The sequence below is a fragment of the Salmo salar genome, chromosome 20, assembly GCF_965601325.2.
Source record: "Salmo salar chromosome 20, fSalSal1, whole genome shotgun sequence".
Lineage (NCBI taxonomy): Eukaryota > Metazoa > Chordata > Actinopteri > Salmoniformes > Salmonidae > Salmo > Salmo salar.
The window spans coordinates 44,545,077-44,562,869 of record NC_138310.1 but is presented as its reverse complement, the minus strand read 5'-3'; the positions used below and the strand labels follow the sequence as shown (position 1 = coordinate 44,562,869).

Genomic DNA, 17,793 nt, shown 5'->3' with positions numbered 1-17,793 from the left:
CCAGTCTCCAAACCTGAACCCAATAGAAAATCTTTGGAGGGAGCTGAAAGTCCATATTGCCCAGCGACAGCCCCGAAACCTGAAGGATCTGGAGAAGGTCTGTATGGAGGAGTGGGCAAAAATCCCTGCTGCAGTGTGTGCAAACCTGGCCAAGAACTACAGGAAACGTACGATCTCTGTAATTGCAAACAAAGGTTTCTGTACCAAATATTAAGTTCTGCTTTTCTGATGTATCAAATGCTTATGTCATGCAATAAAATGCAAACTAATTACCATAATTTCCGGACTATTGAGCGCACTTGAATATAAGCCGCACCCACTGAATTAAAAAAATATATATTATTTTCAACATAAATAAGCCGCACATGTCTATAAGCCGCAGGTGCCTACCGGTACATTGAAACAAATGAACTTTACACAGGCTTTAACGAAACACGGCTTGTAACAAAAAATTCAAAATTAGCAGTAAACTTTAGTTGTCTTTTTGTCAATTCCTCACGCTGCTGTTTCCAACGTCTTATCATCGACTCATTAAGACCAAGCTCCCTTGCAGCAGCTCTATTTCCTTTTCCAACAGCCAGATCAATCGCCTTCAACTTGAAAGCTGCATCATATGCATTTCTCCGTGTCGTTGCCATGATGAGGGTGACAAAATGACTACCGTAATCAGAATGATGAAGTTTGAGAGCGCTCGATTTAATCTAAACAGTAAACAAAAAAGTTGTTTGACCTCAACCCGATCGGCAATTTCAATGGTCTAATGAAAGCTTTATGCCGCCAAAAAACTGAGCACGTCACAGAATGTGTTTTTTTGGAAAAAAAAAAAATGTAAGCGGGAAAAATCCATATGTTAGCCACGTCATTGTTTAAGCCGCGAGGTTCAAAGCGTGGGAAAAAAAAGTTGCGGCTTATAGTCCGGAAATTACGTTACTTAAAAATGATACAATGTGATTTTCTGGATTTTTGTTTTAGATTCCGTCTCTCACAGTTGAAGTGTACCTATGATACAAAGCATGTAGAGGTCTGTAATTTGTAAGTAGGAAAACCTGCAAAATCGGCAATGTATCAAATACTTGTTCTCCCCACTGTATAAGCAGCGCGTGAGTTTCAAATTTGGAGAAGATCATTTTCACCACAAAAATGCACCTTTATAATAAAAGCATCACATGCATAATTGCATTTGCGGTCACTTTTGATAATGGTGCTTTCCGCTAATGCAACATTTGCACTTATAGCCTACTACCATGTGCGCATTGCTGCACTTATAATGTGAAGAAATAGCCTAATAGTTTATCAACATTTTAAGCTAAACATTCTGATCTGTTGCGTTAGCCACATTGCATAACATTATTTTATTTTTTTTAATGCTAGTAGTGGTTGTATTAATGTGGGATCTATCGCATCCCACAACTGTCCCAGACAGTTTGGAATATTTATTTCTCGCACAGAATAGGTCAACTTTTGTACTATGGGGATAGTAGATTGACATAGGCTAATGATTTTGCCTTTCGTTAGGCCTACTCATCTTGTTGGCTGCCGAGAAGTAAACGTGAACAGTTCATACAATATCGTCAATATACACCTCGGAATTGCAGAATCGCAGTTGCGTCCCCGATGTGTCGGTCTTCACTTGTAGCCTGTGAGAGAGACCCGATCACGTGACGGAGAGCCGTGTGAGTTAGACGCTTCGGATTGCGCAGCACACTCAGGGAGAAGGGCACAACGCAGCACTTTTGGGCTGCAAAAAGCAGGGTGCATTAGGGTGCATTACGGCCACAAAGGGGATGCCGCCATGAAGGCATTATCAAGTGCTTGTCAAATTGTGAACGAGGCTATTAGTGTGTACAGACTGCGCAAAAAACAAAGCTGAGCTCATGCCTTTCAAGTTACTTTTTTCAAATCATTAGAGCCTCATCATGCAGCCTTACAATGCATTAAAAATCAAAACATGTAGCCCAACGTTTGTAGAACTAAAGTTACTAGAATAACTCTAAATTAATCAAATAGGAATACCTATCTTTGTTAACCGCTCCACACAGAATAGCCGCATGTCCGCATTCCCTCAAATCATTTGGAGAAAATATTTATATTTTATTCAGCTTTGTTCAATTGTATTCTTCATACTATAAAAACACCACGGTATTATAAGCAAATCATGTTTTCTAAATGAACTAGTGTAGCCCACAGCCATTTGGCATAGCCACATCAGGACCTAAGATAAGGACAACTCACGAGTATGCTATTCTTTTCTTCTGAAATCAACACAATTTTCTTCATATCATGCTTCTTTAGACCTGTCTAAAATAAATAATGGATTTATTGTGAAGGTGTAGGCTATATAACATGGATTTATTATACTTTTTAAAATGTATTCTAGCCTGTGTGGGGAAGCCAGGAGATTCTAAATATGTTTATGTTAATTAATGGTCAAGTACCATGAAACCGGTAGTTATTTGCTTGACAATCACCGGCTGACAATTTTGTGAACGCCACAGCCCTATACCCTCCTGCATGTTACAGGTTTCCACCTCCTTGTTGATGGAGAAGCCTCTCTCGACAGCTGCCTGCCCATGGGACAGAAGAAGCTTCTTACAGAAACCCCAAAGCTCAGGGTAGGATTGGCTGAGGAAGCCATGCAGGAACACATCCAGCCTCGTCTCTGTGGTCCGGAAAGAGAGTAAGTGCTTACTTGTGGCCTCAAGGGATAGGAAGTTCCCACATCACCTGTAACAAAACAGTTGAAAAGAATTTAGATGATGAATCATTATATTACATCAGACATAAGTTATAGTTCTGTATACATTTGGTAATAAATCCAGAACAAAACCTCTTCCAGAACTATTCTATTAAACTGTTCCTACCAGCAGAGACATCTCCTGACAACTGCTTGTCGAGCAGAAACGTATGCACAAGACTGCTCATCCTTTCCTGACACCAGTCTGGGTCGGAGTACATGACAGTGGGGTCCAAACACACCATCCATCTTATGGTGGGGTATTTCAGGGGGCTCTTGTCCTGCACTTTCTTTTGGATGTTTGACATAGCCTTCATGCAGTCCCTCCTAAACTCTAGGACAGTGAGCTCTCCTTACACTGGTTTTTCTCAGCAGGGACAGTGGGCCGGAAATAGTGCTGAATGACTTAATACAATAGAAAACTATCCTCACCATAATTTGATAGAAAGTAATAATTTCAATTCTCACATTACCTTGAGGACTGACTCGGCACCCAAACCGATGTCAACTTCCTTCGGGCGGGCCCAATTATTTTGGTCAGCGACACCCAGTCTGATCATCTGCAATGGAGTGATGTCCTGGAGGAGCTCCCTCTTGACAGAACGCCTAAGCAGACTATGCCAACAGGAAAACTGAAAATGTAATGAAAATACCATTTTAACCACATTCATCATTAAATACATGTATATTTCCTAAACTCTCTTATCTTTATCATCACCTCTATCATAAGCTTCATATCATCAATAGTACAATCAGTGACAAGAGATTTAATCAAAATGGCAATATCAAATTGTGCACTGCTATAATATAAATCATTACCATTATCAACTCTTTGCAGTGGAGTGGCATCACTGGCTCGTCAATCTGGTACTTGGTCAAAAAGGGACTGAAAGTCCTGGAGACAACCATGAAGAACTGCAGTTTGACCCAAGATGAGCTGATCTTGCTGAGCTGTTTGTGTCAAAACGACTCTGTTCCAGGGGTTGGGAGCGATGCGAGCGGTGCAGTCAGCCTGTAACATTAGCCGTCTACCGTAGTTTCAAGTCGACCTCCGTTACCACTTCACCACAGCCAATCTCTGCTAGCTAACAGATTAATGCACAAGCCGTGTTGAAAGAAAATATGCCAACAGTCACGAGTGACTCACTGACTTCTGTCCGCTGCGGGAACGTTACAGGCTGACTACACCGTTCGTATCGCCTGCGCGAGCATTGCAAAATAAATTTTGAAATCTATATTATTCAATTATTGCGCGCGCCAATGAGCGTCTGCGTTGCCAAGGGCTAAAATAGAAGACAGTTCTATTTGTGACGCAGATTGCGCTGCAAGTCCTGCCGCCTCTCCCATCTCATTGGTTTATAGAAGCAGGTACCCACGTGCCAGCTCCTCATTGGTTACACCCATGTGGGTGACTGAAAGACGAACGAGGTCAGTGGCAGTAATGCACCACATTTATGAAAGTTGCCAATTGCAATATAAAAGTCAAGAGAAGAAAAAGCCCAGAAGGAAGAGAGATGACTAGAAATGATTCGGTTGACTATTTTATGTGTGGATTAATTGGCGGAGTAGAAGATCTTGTGCATTTCAGGTAAAATAACAACTCAATGTTTATATCTCAGGACAAATTACCTAGCAACAGCAAGCTAGCTAAATAGGCCAAATTAGCTAGCAAATGCAAGCTAACTAGCTAAATTGCCATAAATGTTTAATACTTTGAGACCAGTTCCCAAATTAATATAATTGGTTCAGAGTTTGTTTTCATATTTTAATCTGCGTGTCGTGATCGCGTTTGGTGTGGGGGGACAAAATACATTTATGCACGATGGCGCACGCGCGCAGCCGGTTTGGGTTCCGTGTTAGTGTGGTTCCGCTCTGCGCGTGACTCAAGCTAAAATGAGTTCCTTCCATTGAGGTAAATCACAATCCTATCACCCATTCTTTACGTCACCTCTGTTCAACGCAAACGGAACATAATAAAAAGTAGTTAATATCCCGGTCTACTTTATTTTTAAGACCTCTTAAAAATGTATTTAAGACTTAAATTAATTTAATCTAAATTAAAAGCATTAAGACTAAGGACCCACGGTCACCCTGGTCTGGGCAGGTGTGATGTAGTTAATGTTTGTATGATGTTGTCGTTTGGATGTGTATGTTTTGTATAGTTTATAAAATCTTCCCAAAAAATGTAATATACTTCAGGAACGCTAATCATTTACAACTAGGAGCAGTGTGAGTCGCCGATAGAAATGGGAAACATGCTTTTGTCCTCAAGCCGGGGCATCCCATTCAAACTTATCCACACAGAATTAAAACAGCCATCAACTGATCTAACCACAAAATCCTTGAATGGAGAAGAATCTGTTCACGTCACTAGGTGCCAGGGGGCGATCAGAGGTTCTCAGAAGACATGAAAAAACAACGATGAAAGCACCAACAGTAGACTTGGCTCACATGCGATGCCTGTGAGTTTCTTTGAATGAAATTCATTGAATAAGTCCCGATTTTCATTACGAAGTTTCATATTGACCTATCTGCTGAGCTGTGAGCAAAGCTCAGGCCAAACCTCAGTCACTGATAAGATAAGTGAGGGAAAGGCGTGGCAAGCATGACAGCACAGGGGAACCTACTCACAGAGAGGTGGAGGGGCCAGGAAAAGAAAAGAAAGGTCACTACTGGGCCCGGCTGGAACATTTAGTAAATTCCCCAGGCGCATGAGGCTGTGGGTGCACTCTGACACACAGGCAGTTTTGGCTTACCCTTCACCTCTACTTGTAGCAATATAATGTGATTGTACTGACTTATTACCTAATTAGAGGTAATAAGTGCACTGCCAATTACTTCCATTGATTTTGCATTCACACTATGGACTACACTCAGCTTTAGACCAGAGGTATATGAACACAGAGAAATTATGAATGTCCTCTTTCGTGAACAACGGTAACAATACAGTAAGCAAGGCGAGCGCTTTACTTTGCCAAACAGCAGCTTAATCAATGCAAAAATAGGACTAACATTACAGCAACGTGTATTTAAGTCCACATTATGGTATGTAAGCTTCATTATAGCCTCTCCCTCAGCAAATACACACCAGCACTGTAAACTGTAGGGCTTTGACAATACCAGTATTGTGATTTTTTTTTTGGGGGGGGCGGCATGGCAAAAATGAAAACACGAAGCAGAACAAACAAGTTTGTCCTTTAAAAACCTGCTGTCTGTAAAATTGTGTGCTATAGCTTGGAAAATAAATGTAACTCTGGGTGACAAAATAATGAATGTTTTCAACATTAGAGCTATATTCCTAAAGAAATGTAATCCGCCTCGTGATTTGTTTCCTTGCCACGATACTAACGAGGTGTGCCTTAGTAAACCGATCTCTTAACCATGATGCATTGTGTGCTTCCAACCCTAAACCCAAACATACAAGTATTACGTAACAAAAGGAACAACAAGCAGACAAGGATTTAGTTAGTCCCAGAGAGACAATAGTAATATAGTAGTAGCACTGTAGCGATCCTATTAAATTACTAGAGGGGCTATGTCATAAACTCTCAAAGTTACATAATGGCAGCCATAATGGTCAAGGAGAAATCCAAAACCAGTCTAATTGGAATTAATGGCAGTTGAGGCATAGGTGATGCATTTCCTGCTTTTTAATAACCCAGGAAAATAAAGGCATGTGATGTATCAAATTGTGTAATAGAATTATAGTCAACCTAACATACTGTCGTACAATTTACACAGGTTTTATACACATTTTCAGTATAAATAGCATCTACAACAGTGTTTCCCAAACTCAGTCCTCGGGACACCAAGGGGTGCACGTTTTGGTTTTTGCCCTAGCACTACACAGCTGATTCAAATAATCAACTAACCATCAAGCTTGTATTTGAATCACCTGTGTAGTGTTAGGGCAAAAACCAAAACGTGCACCCCTTGGGATCCTGAGGACCGAGTTCGGGAAACGCTGCTCTAAAATATACAGTATTATTCGGAAAGTATTCAGACCCTTTCTCTTTTACAAAATGTTGTTATGTTACAGCCTTATTCTAAAATTGATTTAATATTTTTTCCCTAAATCTACACACAGTACCCCATAATAACAAAGCTAAAACAGGTTTAGACATTTTTGCAAATTTATTAAAAATAAAACAAAAACCTTATTTACATCAGTATTCAGACACTTTGATATGAGACTTGAAATTGAGCTCGGGTGCATCCTTTTCCCATTGATCATCCTTGAGATGTTTCTACAACTTCATAGGAGTCCACCTGTGGTAAATTCTATTGATTGGACATGATTTGGTAAGGCATACACCTGTCTATATAAGGTCCCAGTGTTGGAAGCGCATGTCAGAGCAAATATCAAGCCATGAGGTCCGTAGAGCTCCGAGAAAGGATTGTGTCTAGACACAGATCTGGGGAAGGGCACCAAAACATTTCTGCAGCATTGAAGGTCCCCAACAACACAGTGGCCTCCATCAGTTTTAAATGGAAGAAGTTTGGAACCACCAAGACTTTTCCTAGAGCTGGCCGCCTGGCCAAACTGACCAATTGGGGGAGAAGGGCCTTGGTCAGGGAGGTGACCAAGAACCCGATGGTCACTCTGACAGAACTCCAGAGATCCTCTGTGGAAATGGGAGAACCTTCCAGAAGGACAACCATCTCTGCAGCACTCCACCAAATCAGGTTTTTATGGTAGAGTCGCCAGACGGAAGCCACTCCTCAGTAAAAGCCACATGAAAGCCCGCTTGGAGTTTGCAATAAGGCACCTAAAGGATTCTCAGAAACAAGAGAAACAAGTGTCACGTCTGAAGGAAACCTGGCACCATCCCTACGGTGAAGCACGGTAGTGGCAGGGACTGGGAGACTAGTCAGGATTGAGGGAAAGATGAACGGAGCAAAGTACAGAGTGATCCTTGCCTGCTCCAGAGCGCTCAGAACCTCAGACTGGGGCTAAGGTTCACCTTCCAACAGGACAACGACCCTAAGCGTACAGCCAAAGCAAAGCATGAGTGGCTTTGGGACAAGTCTCAATGTCCTTGAGTGGCCCAGCCAGAGCCCAGACTTAAACCTGCTCGAACCTCTCTGGAGAGACCTGACAATAGCCGTGCAGGGCCTCCCGAGTGACCCAGTGGTCTAAGGCACTGCATCACAGTTGCTAGCTGTGCCACTAGAGATCCTGGTTCGAGTTCAGGCTCTGTCGCAGCCGGCCACGACCGGAAGACGCATGGGGCGGCGCACAATTGGCCCAGCATCATCCGGGTTAGGGGAGGGTTTGGCCGGCAGGGATGTCCTTGTCCCATCGCGCTCTAATTACTCCTGTGGCGGACCAGGCGCAACGCACACTGACACGTTTGCCAGGTGCACGGTGTTTCCTCCGACACATTGGTGTGGCTGGCTTCCGGGTTAAGCGGGCATTGTGTCAAGAAGCAGTCTTGGGTCATGGTTGGGTCATGTTTTGGAGGACGCATGGCTCTCAACCTTCACCTCTCCCGAGTACGTACGGGAGTTGCAGCGATGAGACAAGACTAACTACCAATTGGATACCACCATTTTTTTTTTTTTTAAATAGCCGTGCAGCGACGCTCCCCATCCAACATGACAGAGCTTGAGAGGATCTGTAGAGAAGAATGGGAGAAACTCCGCAAATACAGATGTGCCAAGATTGTAGTGTCATACCCAAGAAGACCTGAGACTAATCGGTGCTTCAATAAAGTACTGAGTAAAGGGTCTGAATACTTATGAAAATGTGATATCAGCTTTTTCTTTTTAATAAATGTGCAAAAATGTGTAAAAACCTGTTTTTACTTCGTCATTATGGGGTATTGTGTGTAGAGTGATGAAGGCAATTAAAAAAAAATCAGAATAAGGTTGTAACAAAATGTGTAAAAGGTCATGGTCTGAATACTTTCCGATAGCACTGTAAACAGAACATAAATGTCTGATTTTGTTTTCTTGGAAAGTTGTGAATGCTATAGAATTACATGACACAATATCAGTACTTGTTACATTTACAACTTGTTTACAATGTTTATAGGGGATGTTGTTCCCACTGACGATTTAAAACCTATCCAAACCAAAAACTGTGGATAGATGGCAGCATTCACGCATAACTCAAAAGCGTTAACCACCGCATTTAACCACGGCAAGTTGACTGGGAATATGGTTGCGTATAAACAGTCCAGTTATACCCTCCTTAAGCCACCAAACAGGCAAAACGTCAGTACCAGAGACAAAGTGGAGTCGCAAATCAACGGCTTCGACACGAGACGTATGTGGTAGGGACTCCAGACAATCGTTGATTATAAAGAGAAAACCAGCCACGTCGCTGACACCGACGTCTTGCTCCAGGACAAGCTAAACACCTACGCCCGCTTTGAGAGAAACAGTGCAGGCCACCACAGCTCCTGTGGACTGCGAGCTCTCGATCTCCGTGGCCGACGGGAATAAGACATTTGTGTCTTAACCTTCACAAGGCTGCTGGACCAGACAGCAGCTCTAGCCGCGTCCTCAGAGCCTGTGCAAACCAGCTGGCTGGAATGATTGCGGAGATATTAAAATCTCTCCCTAACCCAGTCTGTTGTCCCCACCTGCATCAAGATGTACACCATTGTTCCTGTACCCAAGAAAGTGAAGGTAACTGAACTAAATGACTATCACCCCGTAGCACTCACTCCTGTCATCATGAAGTGCTTTGAGAGGCGAGTTAAGGATCGTATCAGCTCCACCTTACTAGACACCCTAGACCCACTTAAATTTGCATACCGCCTCAATAGATCTACAGATGACGCAATCGCCAGCGCACTGCCCCATCCCACCTGGATAAGACGAATACCGATGTAAGAATGCTGTTCATTGACTACAGGTCAGCCTTCAACTCCATAGTACCCTCCAAGATCATCATTAAGCTCAGGCCCTGGGTCTCTGAACCCTGCCCTGTGCAACTGTGTCCCGGACTTACCTGCTGATAATTTATTTCAGTTACCCTCACAACAACATCCCCTACCCAGGAAAGGGCTGAAAATAGCACATATTTAATATATGTAGCCTTAGAAGGTTAATGAAATCAAAAACTTGCTAACAACCAATAACATTCATAAACTCAGCAAAAAAAAGAAACGTCCTTTTCAGAACCCTGTCTTTCAAAGATAGCTCGTAAAAATCCAAATAACTTCGCAGATCTTCATTGGAAAGGGTTTAAACACTTTTTCCCATGCTTGTTCAATGAACCATAAACAATTAATGAACATGCACCTGTGCAACGGTCGTTAAGACACTAACAGCTTACACACGGTAGGCAATTACGGTCACAGTTATGAAAACTTAGGACACTAAAAAAAGAGACCTTTCTACTGACTCTGCAAAACACAAAGAAAGATGCCCAGGGTCCCTGCTCATCTGCGTGAACAAGCCTTAGGCATGCTGCAAGGAGGCATGAGGACTGCAGATGTGGCCAGGGCAATAAATTGCAATGTCCGTACTGTGAGACGCCTAAGACAGCGCTACAGGGAGACAGCTGATCATCCTCGCAGTGGCAGACCAAGTGTAACAACACCTGCACAGGATCGGTACATCCCAACATCACACCTGCGGGACAGGTACAGGATGGCAACAACAACTGCCCGAGTTACACCAGGAACGCACAATCCCTCCATCAGTGCTCAGACTGTCTGCAATAGATAGAGAGGCTGGACTGAGGGCTTGTAGGCCTGTTGTATTGGAGTGGCCATCACAAAGCCCTGACATCAATCCCATAGAACATTTGTGGGCAGAACTGAAAAAGCGTGTGCGAGCAAGGAGGCCTACAAACCTGACTCAGTTATACCAGCCCTGTCAGGAGGAATGGGCCAAAATTCACCCAACTTATTGTGGGAAGGTTGTGGAAGACTACCCGAAACATTTGACCCAAGTTAAACAATTTAAAGGCAATGCTACCAAATACTAATTGAGTGCATTTAAACTTCTGACCCACTGGGAATGTGATGAAAGAAATAAAAGCTGAAATAAATCACTCTACTATTATTCTGACATTTCACATTCTTAAAATAAAGTGGTGATCCTAACTGACCTAAAACCGAGAACTTTTACTGGGATTAAATGTCAGGAATTGTGAAAAACGGAGTTTAAATGTATTTGGCTAAGGTGTATGTAAACTTCCGACTTCAACTGTAAATACTACACATTCATTGTTTTACACTCTTTTCACAGCACTGGCAAACCATGGTTGACCAACTCCCTGACCAACATGGCTGACCTTTGGACAATCAGAAGGTTCATGTCCATTCTTGTATTCTAATTCTATGAGTAATACAGTAATAATAGTGTAATTGTGCTCTTAACGCTACGTTAGACCCTCGTGACTTATTTCAACACCCATACTAGGTGGATTTGGTGAGAGATGTACAGCAAGCACCTGGTGTGCATTTAGCACACAACGAGCGGTACTCACGGTTGGTCGAGCTTCTTGAACTCGGGGATGGGCTCGGCCTTCTTGCGGGACATGAACCAGTAGATGATGAGGCCGGCGATGAGGGTGAAGAGGAAGAGGTCCAGGTTACTGAAGAGAGGCTCTTCCTCCTCCATGGCCTCCGGCTGGGTGCTGCTCTCTGCTTCCACGTCCGGCATCGTCACACACAGGGCTGCCAGGGCAACCAGACAGGGCAGAGGTTAGAGGCCAGGAGTAGGGCTGTCCCCAACTAAAAAGATCTTTGTCAACCAAAAGTCTGTTCTTTCGACCAATCGATTGGTCAAAGTTTTAAACATGTATTGTTCCATATATAAACACATCCTATGTGTTTTAATAAAAGCAACTATATGCAGAGATTAACTAATGCTTTAAGCGCACTGTTTGATGAAATAAGACAAAAAAGAGGGAGTCAGATATCAAGATAACCAAAAGAAGAAAAAAAATAACCTGACCATCCTACTCCCACTCCTACTGGCTTTTGCAGATTCTGACATTACTCTCCTGAAGTTTCCGGTAATAGGCTATACGAGGAGTCGGAAACCTTTCATGTGGAATGCCAATTTATCTTACCATTTCTACTGATCTGCGTGCCAGTTATGATTAAGCCAGGGAGTGCTTGGGGATAAAAAAAGAGGAAGCGACCTGCACAAAGGGGCAGAGAACGGAGAGGGAAGCGTGTGTTATGAAGAATGTGACAAGAGAGAAATATCTGTTTGATTACCCGTTGTGACCTGGACTGTCTGATTACCCCCACTGTGTACCGAACCGGTTTGGCTGAGGACCCGAGTTTTAGGATTACCCCTGGAGAACGGAACAGACAACGAGAACAGATTGTGAAATGGTTGATGAATTCCCCCCTTTTCCCCAGTGTGCAAAAATCCCTAATAAAACATTTGCATTCTAAAACGAAGCAAAAAAAAAGAAATATCCCTTTTTCAGGAACCGTCTTCCAAAGATAGTTATTTGGATTTTTACCAATGTCACAGATCTTCATTGTAAAGGATTTAAACAGTTTCCCATGCTTGTTCAATGAACCATAAACAATTAATGAACATGCACATGTGGAACAGTCGTTAAGACAAACAGTTTACAGATTGTAAGCAATTAAGGTCACAGTTATGAAAACTTAGGACACTAAAGAAGCCTTTCTACTGACTGAAATACACCAAAAGAAAGAATGTGCCTTAGGCATGCTGCAAGGAGGCATGAGGACTGCAGATGTGGCCAGGGCAATAAATTGCAATGTCCGTACTGTGAGACGCATAAGACAGCGCTACAAGGAGACAGGATGGACAGCTGATCGTCCTCGCAGTGGCAGACCACGTTTAACACCTGCACAGAATCGGTACATCCGAACATCACACCTGCGGGACAGGTACAGGATGGCAACAACTGCCCGAGTTACACCAGGAACACACAATCCCTTCATTAGTGCTCAGACTGTCCGCAATAGGCTGAGGGCTTGTAGGCCTGTTGTAAGGCAGGTCCTCACCAGACATCACCGGCAACAACGTCACCTATGGGCACAAACCCACCGTCGCTGGACCAGACAGGACTAGCAAAAAGTGCTCTTCACTGACGAGTCGCGGTTTTGTCTCACCAGGGGTGATGGTCGGATTCGCATTTATCGTTGAAGGAATGAACGTTACACCGAGGCCTGTACTCTGGAGCGGGATTGATTTGGCGGTGGAGGGTCCGTCATGGTCTGGGGTGGTGTGTCACAACATCATCGGACAGAGCTTGTTGTCATTGCAGGCAATCTCAACGCTGTGCGTTACAGGGAAGATATCCTACTCCCTTATGTGGTATCCTTCCTGCAGGCTCATCCTGACATGACCCTCCAGGATGACAATGCCACCAGCCATACTGCTCGTTCTGTGCGTGATTTCCTGCTGACAGGAATGTCAGTGTTCTGCCATGGCCAGCGAAGAGCCCGGATCTCAATCCCATTGAGCACGTCTGGGACCTGTTGGATCGGAGGGTGAGGGCTAGGGCCATTCCCCCCAGAAATGTCCGGGAACTTGCAGGTGCCTTGGTGGAAGAGTGCGGTAACATCTCACAGCAAGAACTGGCAAATCTGGTGGTCCATGAGGAGGAGATGCACTGCAGTACTTAATGCAGCTGGTGGCCACACCAGATACGGACAGTTACTTTTGATTTTGACCCCCCCCCTTTGTTCAGGGACACATTATTCCATTTCTTTTAGTCACATGTCTGTGGAACTTGTTCAGTTTATGTCTCAGTTGTTGAATCTTATGTTCATACAAATATTTACACATGTTAAGTTCGCTGAAAATAAACGCAGTTGACAGTAAGAGGACGTTAATTTTTTTGCTGAGTTTAGTTTGTATAAAGTGTATAAAGTTTAAACATTGCTCTGGGCTAATGGCCTGTCGAGATTTCTAACTTTATAATGCAACATGAAGAATATATGCTAAGTTGTAAGTGCAAGGTTATTGTTGTTGACAGCCTATGCTGATTAATGTTTTGCAATTCACATGTAATGTCCACGTCTGCCAGAGTGCAACAGGTCACACGAGTTCATATCATGCCTCTTTCCTTATCTCGAGGTTCATGATACCATATCGCTCATTTATTAACTTTGGACAAAATAGACAAATTAAAACAGCCATCAAACAATATACCTAATAAAACAATGCCTCAATGTATTATTACACTAATAACAAGAGACAGGAACTAAGTTCAGTTTAGCCCAAGAACTACTCTAAAGGAGCTTACCATTACTCCCTAAGGTCCAAGGACTTTATATGTTATTTTCAGAGATAGACTGGCTCTGGCAGCCAAATACTCCATCTAAACGTGAATCGATGCTCAAATTGCATTACGGTTATAGAAACATAAAGCCCTTTACTTTCATATCACATCAAAATAATTTCGCACATGCAAAATATACACTGTTTTAACCGGCTTTAATCACAGTTGCAGTGACAGTATTTTTCAACTACAACACGTTTCTGGCGGACTTCTTCAGTTACACACAGGTATTCAGAGCATGCTAGATAGCTAATTTGCACCGTATTTTATCTTCTGTAAACACGCGCTGTAACGTGGAGATATGGCCGTGTGGGAACACCAACCCTAACCCTATAAAAGGTGTATCAATTAAACCTTGTTAAAAAAAAATAAGGAAGGTCCTTACACTTCCAAAACCATACCTCAAGCGATGTGTCTCAATGTTCAGACAGAGCGTCGGGTTCTTAACAAAACATCCTCGTTCAGAAGACGCTTTCATCCAATGACTTGTGTAACATAATGGAACAGAGTAATGATCAAGGGCTACATTCAGTCAAGCAATGCCCAGAGTTCATTTTTTGAAATAATTGCTTGAAAAAAACTGTAGCTTGGCTGCTGAGGCAAGGAGACCCCCAGCGCCGCTAAAACCATTTTCAACTTTGTGCTGTTTTCAAAGGATTGTTAAATGTTATAAATATTTGGTTTTAATATCATGACCTCTTGAAGAGCATAGTCAGAAGTGCACATTCCCGATTATTCAAAATGTAGTTCCATCAGAGTTATACAGCCAGTAACTGCCTGATGTTCATGATCAGTCATCAATTGATCAAGTAATTTCAGATACTTGAGGGTAGCCTAACCATTTGGCATGTAGCTAGCTATGCAAACGTAACCGATGTGAAATGGCTAGCTAATGGCTAGCTAATGACGTTTCAAATCGGTGACGTCACTCGATCTGAGAACTTGAAGTAGTCGTTCCCCTTGCTCTGCAAGGGCCGTGGCTTTTGTGGAGCGATGTGTGCAGAGGGTCACTGGTTCGAGCCCTGGTAGGGGCGAGGAGAGGGACGGAAGCTATACTGTTACACAAACAACGTGTCATTTAGCTTGCTGCATCGGAGATTAGGCTTTTTTTTTAAATAGATTTTTTAAAGCTTGTCATCGGCAAGTCCTCATCCTAGTAAAGTGGTCAGTCAGACTTCTGTCATCACCACTATAGATGGCAAGCAAATCTAACAATATTTGGATATAGCCATCAAACTAACCCTATTGACGTGATCTGTTATTAGCTAGCTAGCCAATTTGATGTGGTCAGTCAAATAGACGTGGTCCATCAATCAATCAATGTAGCCTAGCTATAATGTCAGGCAACTTAACTAGGTAGACAGGCCTACGTTGGTTGGATAAAAAAAAAAGTACATTAGGTCTACTTATCACTATGTTTAGCCAACTGTACAACGTTTCTACCGGTAGCTTCCAAAATAAACATGATCAAGTAACGTTAATAGTAACATTACCTCGGCAAATGCGGCCTTCTGCTGCTTGACAGGCAGAGCACACAAAGGGTTGGAAATTAACCTAAACCACCTCATCGGGTATAGTTCACTTTTATATCACTCATATCAAATGTATGGTGGCCAATATTGAGAGATATCGTCAGGCTACCCTCACGTATCTGAAATTGTGATCAATTGTTGTTTACTGATCATGAAAAGCATAGTTACTTGCTATATAACTGATATTAGAGAACAATATATGCAATTATTTTGAATGGAATAATGGAACATTTGTCGTTCTGACAATGCTCTTCAAGTGATGATATTACAACCAAATACTGTTGTTAACATGTATTTAACAATGCCTTGAAAACGGCACGCAGCTTTATTGATAACGACCAATATAACTTGGAATGGAGCTTGACCATGACATTAGCAATCAAACATCAAATCAAACTACTAGTTGACTCTCCAAAGACAAACATCAAATCAAACTACTAGCTGACTCTCCAAAGAAAGTGACAAGTGGCAAAGCTGTTAACTAATAACAGGGTTTGGTATATCAGTAAGTGAACTAGCTTAAACGAAATAGCAAACTCTAAAAAGTAATATTTAGCTAGAAGCTAACGTTAGCTGTACTTGCTGAAAAGTTTGTTAGTTGTACTTCCTTGACAGTTGGTTAGGTTAAGTAGCAAGCCTTGTCGTCGGGCTAGTAACGTTTGAATGAAATTTGCTTTATTACAATCCATTCTCATGATATTAATCCTCAGTGCTGTCAGAGAAACGGCACTTGAGTATATTAAACATTTCAACATAGCTAATCTTTCAGTTAGCTACTTACCTTCCGGTCTTCACTGTCCAGAAAAAGCCCAACACTATGCAGAAACTTCACGCAATGCCGTGACTCTGGAGGACTAAACCAAACCAGTTTCCTCAAGGGGTGTAGTACTTCCTACTCAAGAGTGAAAAAAATTGACATACAAGTCACGACAGGCTATCTGTAGACAAGGTCGGATCACTTGTACAGAAAGACATCAAAGAATCACCCATTCTCTTTGTCTAACAATTCAATTAACTATGCTGAAGTTACTTATTCAAAACGATTTTCTTAGTATCTCACTTTGCAGAATACACATTTTAAGAAATGGACTAGTCCATAAAGACGTTACCCAATGACTTTGTAACGGTAATAATAAATCACAGATCACAGTGCAGTGGGACAGGGGTCAAGGTTATGTATCCACCAAATAGTACAACGTGTCGTCACATCTCTGAAACAAGTTACCTTCAGTCATATTGAAAGTATCCTTGCATACTGAAAGATTAGTGTGTATTTTGATTGGTGATGGTACCAAGGAGAGATAGCTTTATAGCACAGACCTGAACCCAGTGGTGTAAAGTACTTAAGTAAAAATACTTTAAAGTACTAATTAAGTAGTTGTTTTAGGTATCTATTCTTTACTTTACTATTTATATTTTTTGACCAACCTTTACTTCACTACATTCCTAATGAAAATAATGTACTTTTTACTCCTTACATTTTCCCTGACACCCAAAAGTACTCATTACATTTTGAACGCATAGCAGGAAAGGAAAATTGTCAAATTCACACACTTATCAAGAGAACATTCCTGGTCATCTATACTACCTCTGGTCTGGCAGACTCACTGAACACAAATGCTTCATTTGTAAAGATGTCCGAGTGTTGGAGTGCCCCTGGCTATCTGTAAATAAAAAATAAATGGTGCCGTCTGGTTTACTTAATAAGGAATTTGAAATGATTTATACTCTAACTTTTGACACTTAAGTATATTTAAACCAAATACTTTTACTCAAGTAGTATTTTACTGGGTGACTATCACTTGAATCATTTTCTATTAAGGTATCTTTACTTTTACTCAAGTAAAAGTGGATATAGCCATCTAGTTTATCCCCTGAAAGTTAGCAAACTGACCCTATTGACGTGATTTGTTATTAGCTAGCTAGCCAATTTGATGTGGTCAGTCAAATAGACGTGGTCCATCAATCAATCAATATAGCCTAGCTATCATGTCTGTCAGCCGCAATCGTGATTAAACACTTAAAAACCATGTTGAAAGGGGGATAATGTCACGCAACTTAACTAGGTAGGCAGCCCCCACACACACGGTATATAATATTTTAGCAATAAGAGGCAATGTTATTGCACAATCCCAATCACACTGTGACTATTATTCTATCCTTTTAATTTAGTTTAAATGACTGAAATGTCTAAGCCACGCCATAAACATGCTGAAATGCTGTGCCATTATTGTATTGAGCAGAAACATCTTCATATTTAACCCGTTCAGAAATCTCCATGATTA

At 42.0% G+C, this 17,793-nt stretch overlaps 1 protein-coding gene across 4 annotated transcripts in view; it reads right to left on the bottom strand.

Moving 5' to 3' along the window:
- The window catches only part of LOC106580677 (NADPH--cytochrome P450 reductase), a 47,091-nt gene extending 30,573 nt beyond the window's left edge, over nucleotides 1-16,518 (bottom strand). The window contains exons 1-3 of one of the 4 annotated variants that reach the window (XM_014161992.3): nucleotides 16,290-16,518; nucleotides 11,923-12,002; nucleotides 11,184-11,373 (exon numbers count right to left, since the gene is read on the bottom strand). In XM_014161992.3, the coding sequence (XP_014017467.3) occupies nucleotides 11,184-11,359 (176 nt within the window). In that variant the 5' untranslated portion in view covers nucleotides 11,360-11,373; nucleotides 11,923-12,002; nucleotides 16,290-16,518. Of the gene's footprint in view, nucleotides 1-11,183; nucleotides 11,374-11,771; nucleotides 11,791-11,922; nucleotides 12,003-14,377; nucleotides 14,470-16,289 lie in introns of those variants that run through there. The other 3 variants (XM_014161991.3, XM_014161993.3, XM_014161994.3) reach the window with 3 other exon arrangements.
- Nucleotides 16,519-17,793: the final 1,275 nt, after the last annotated feature.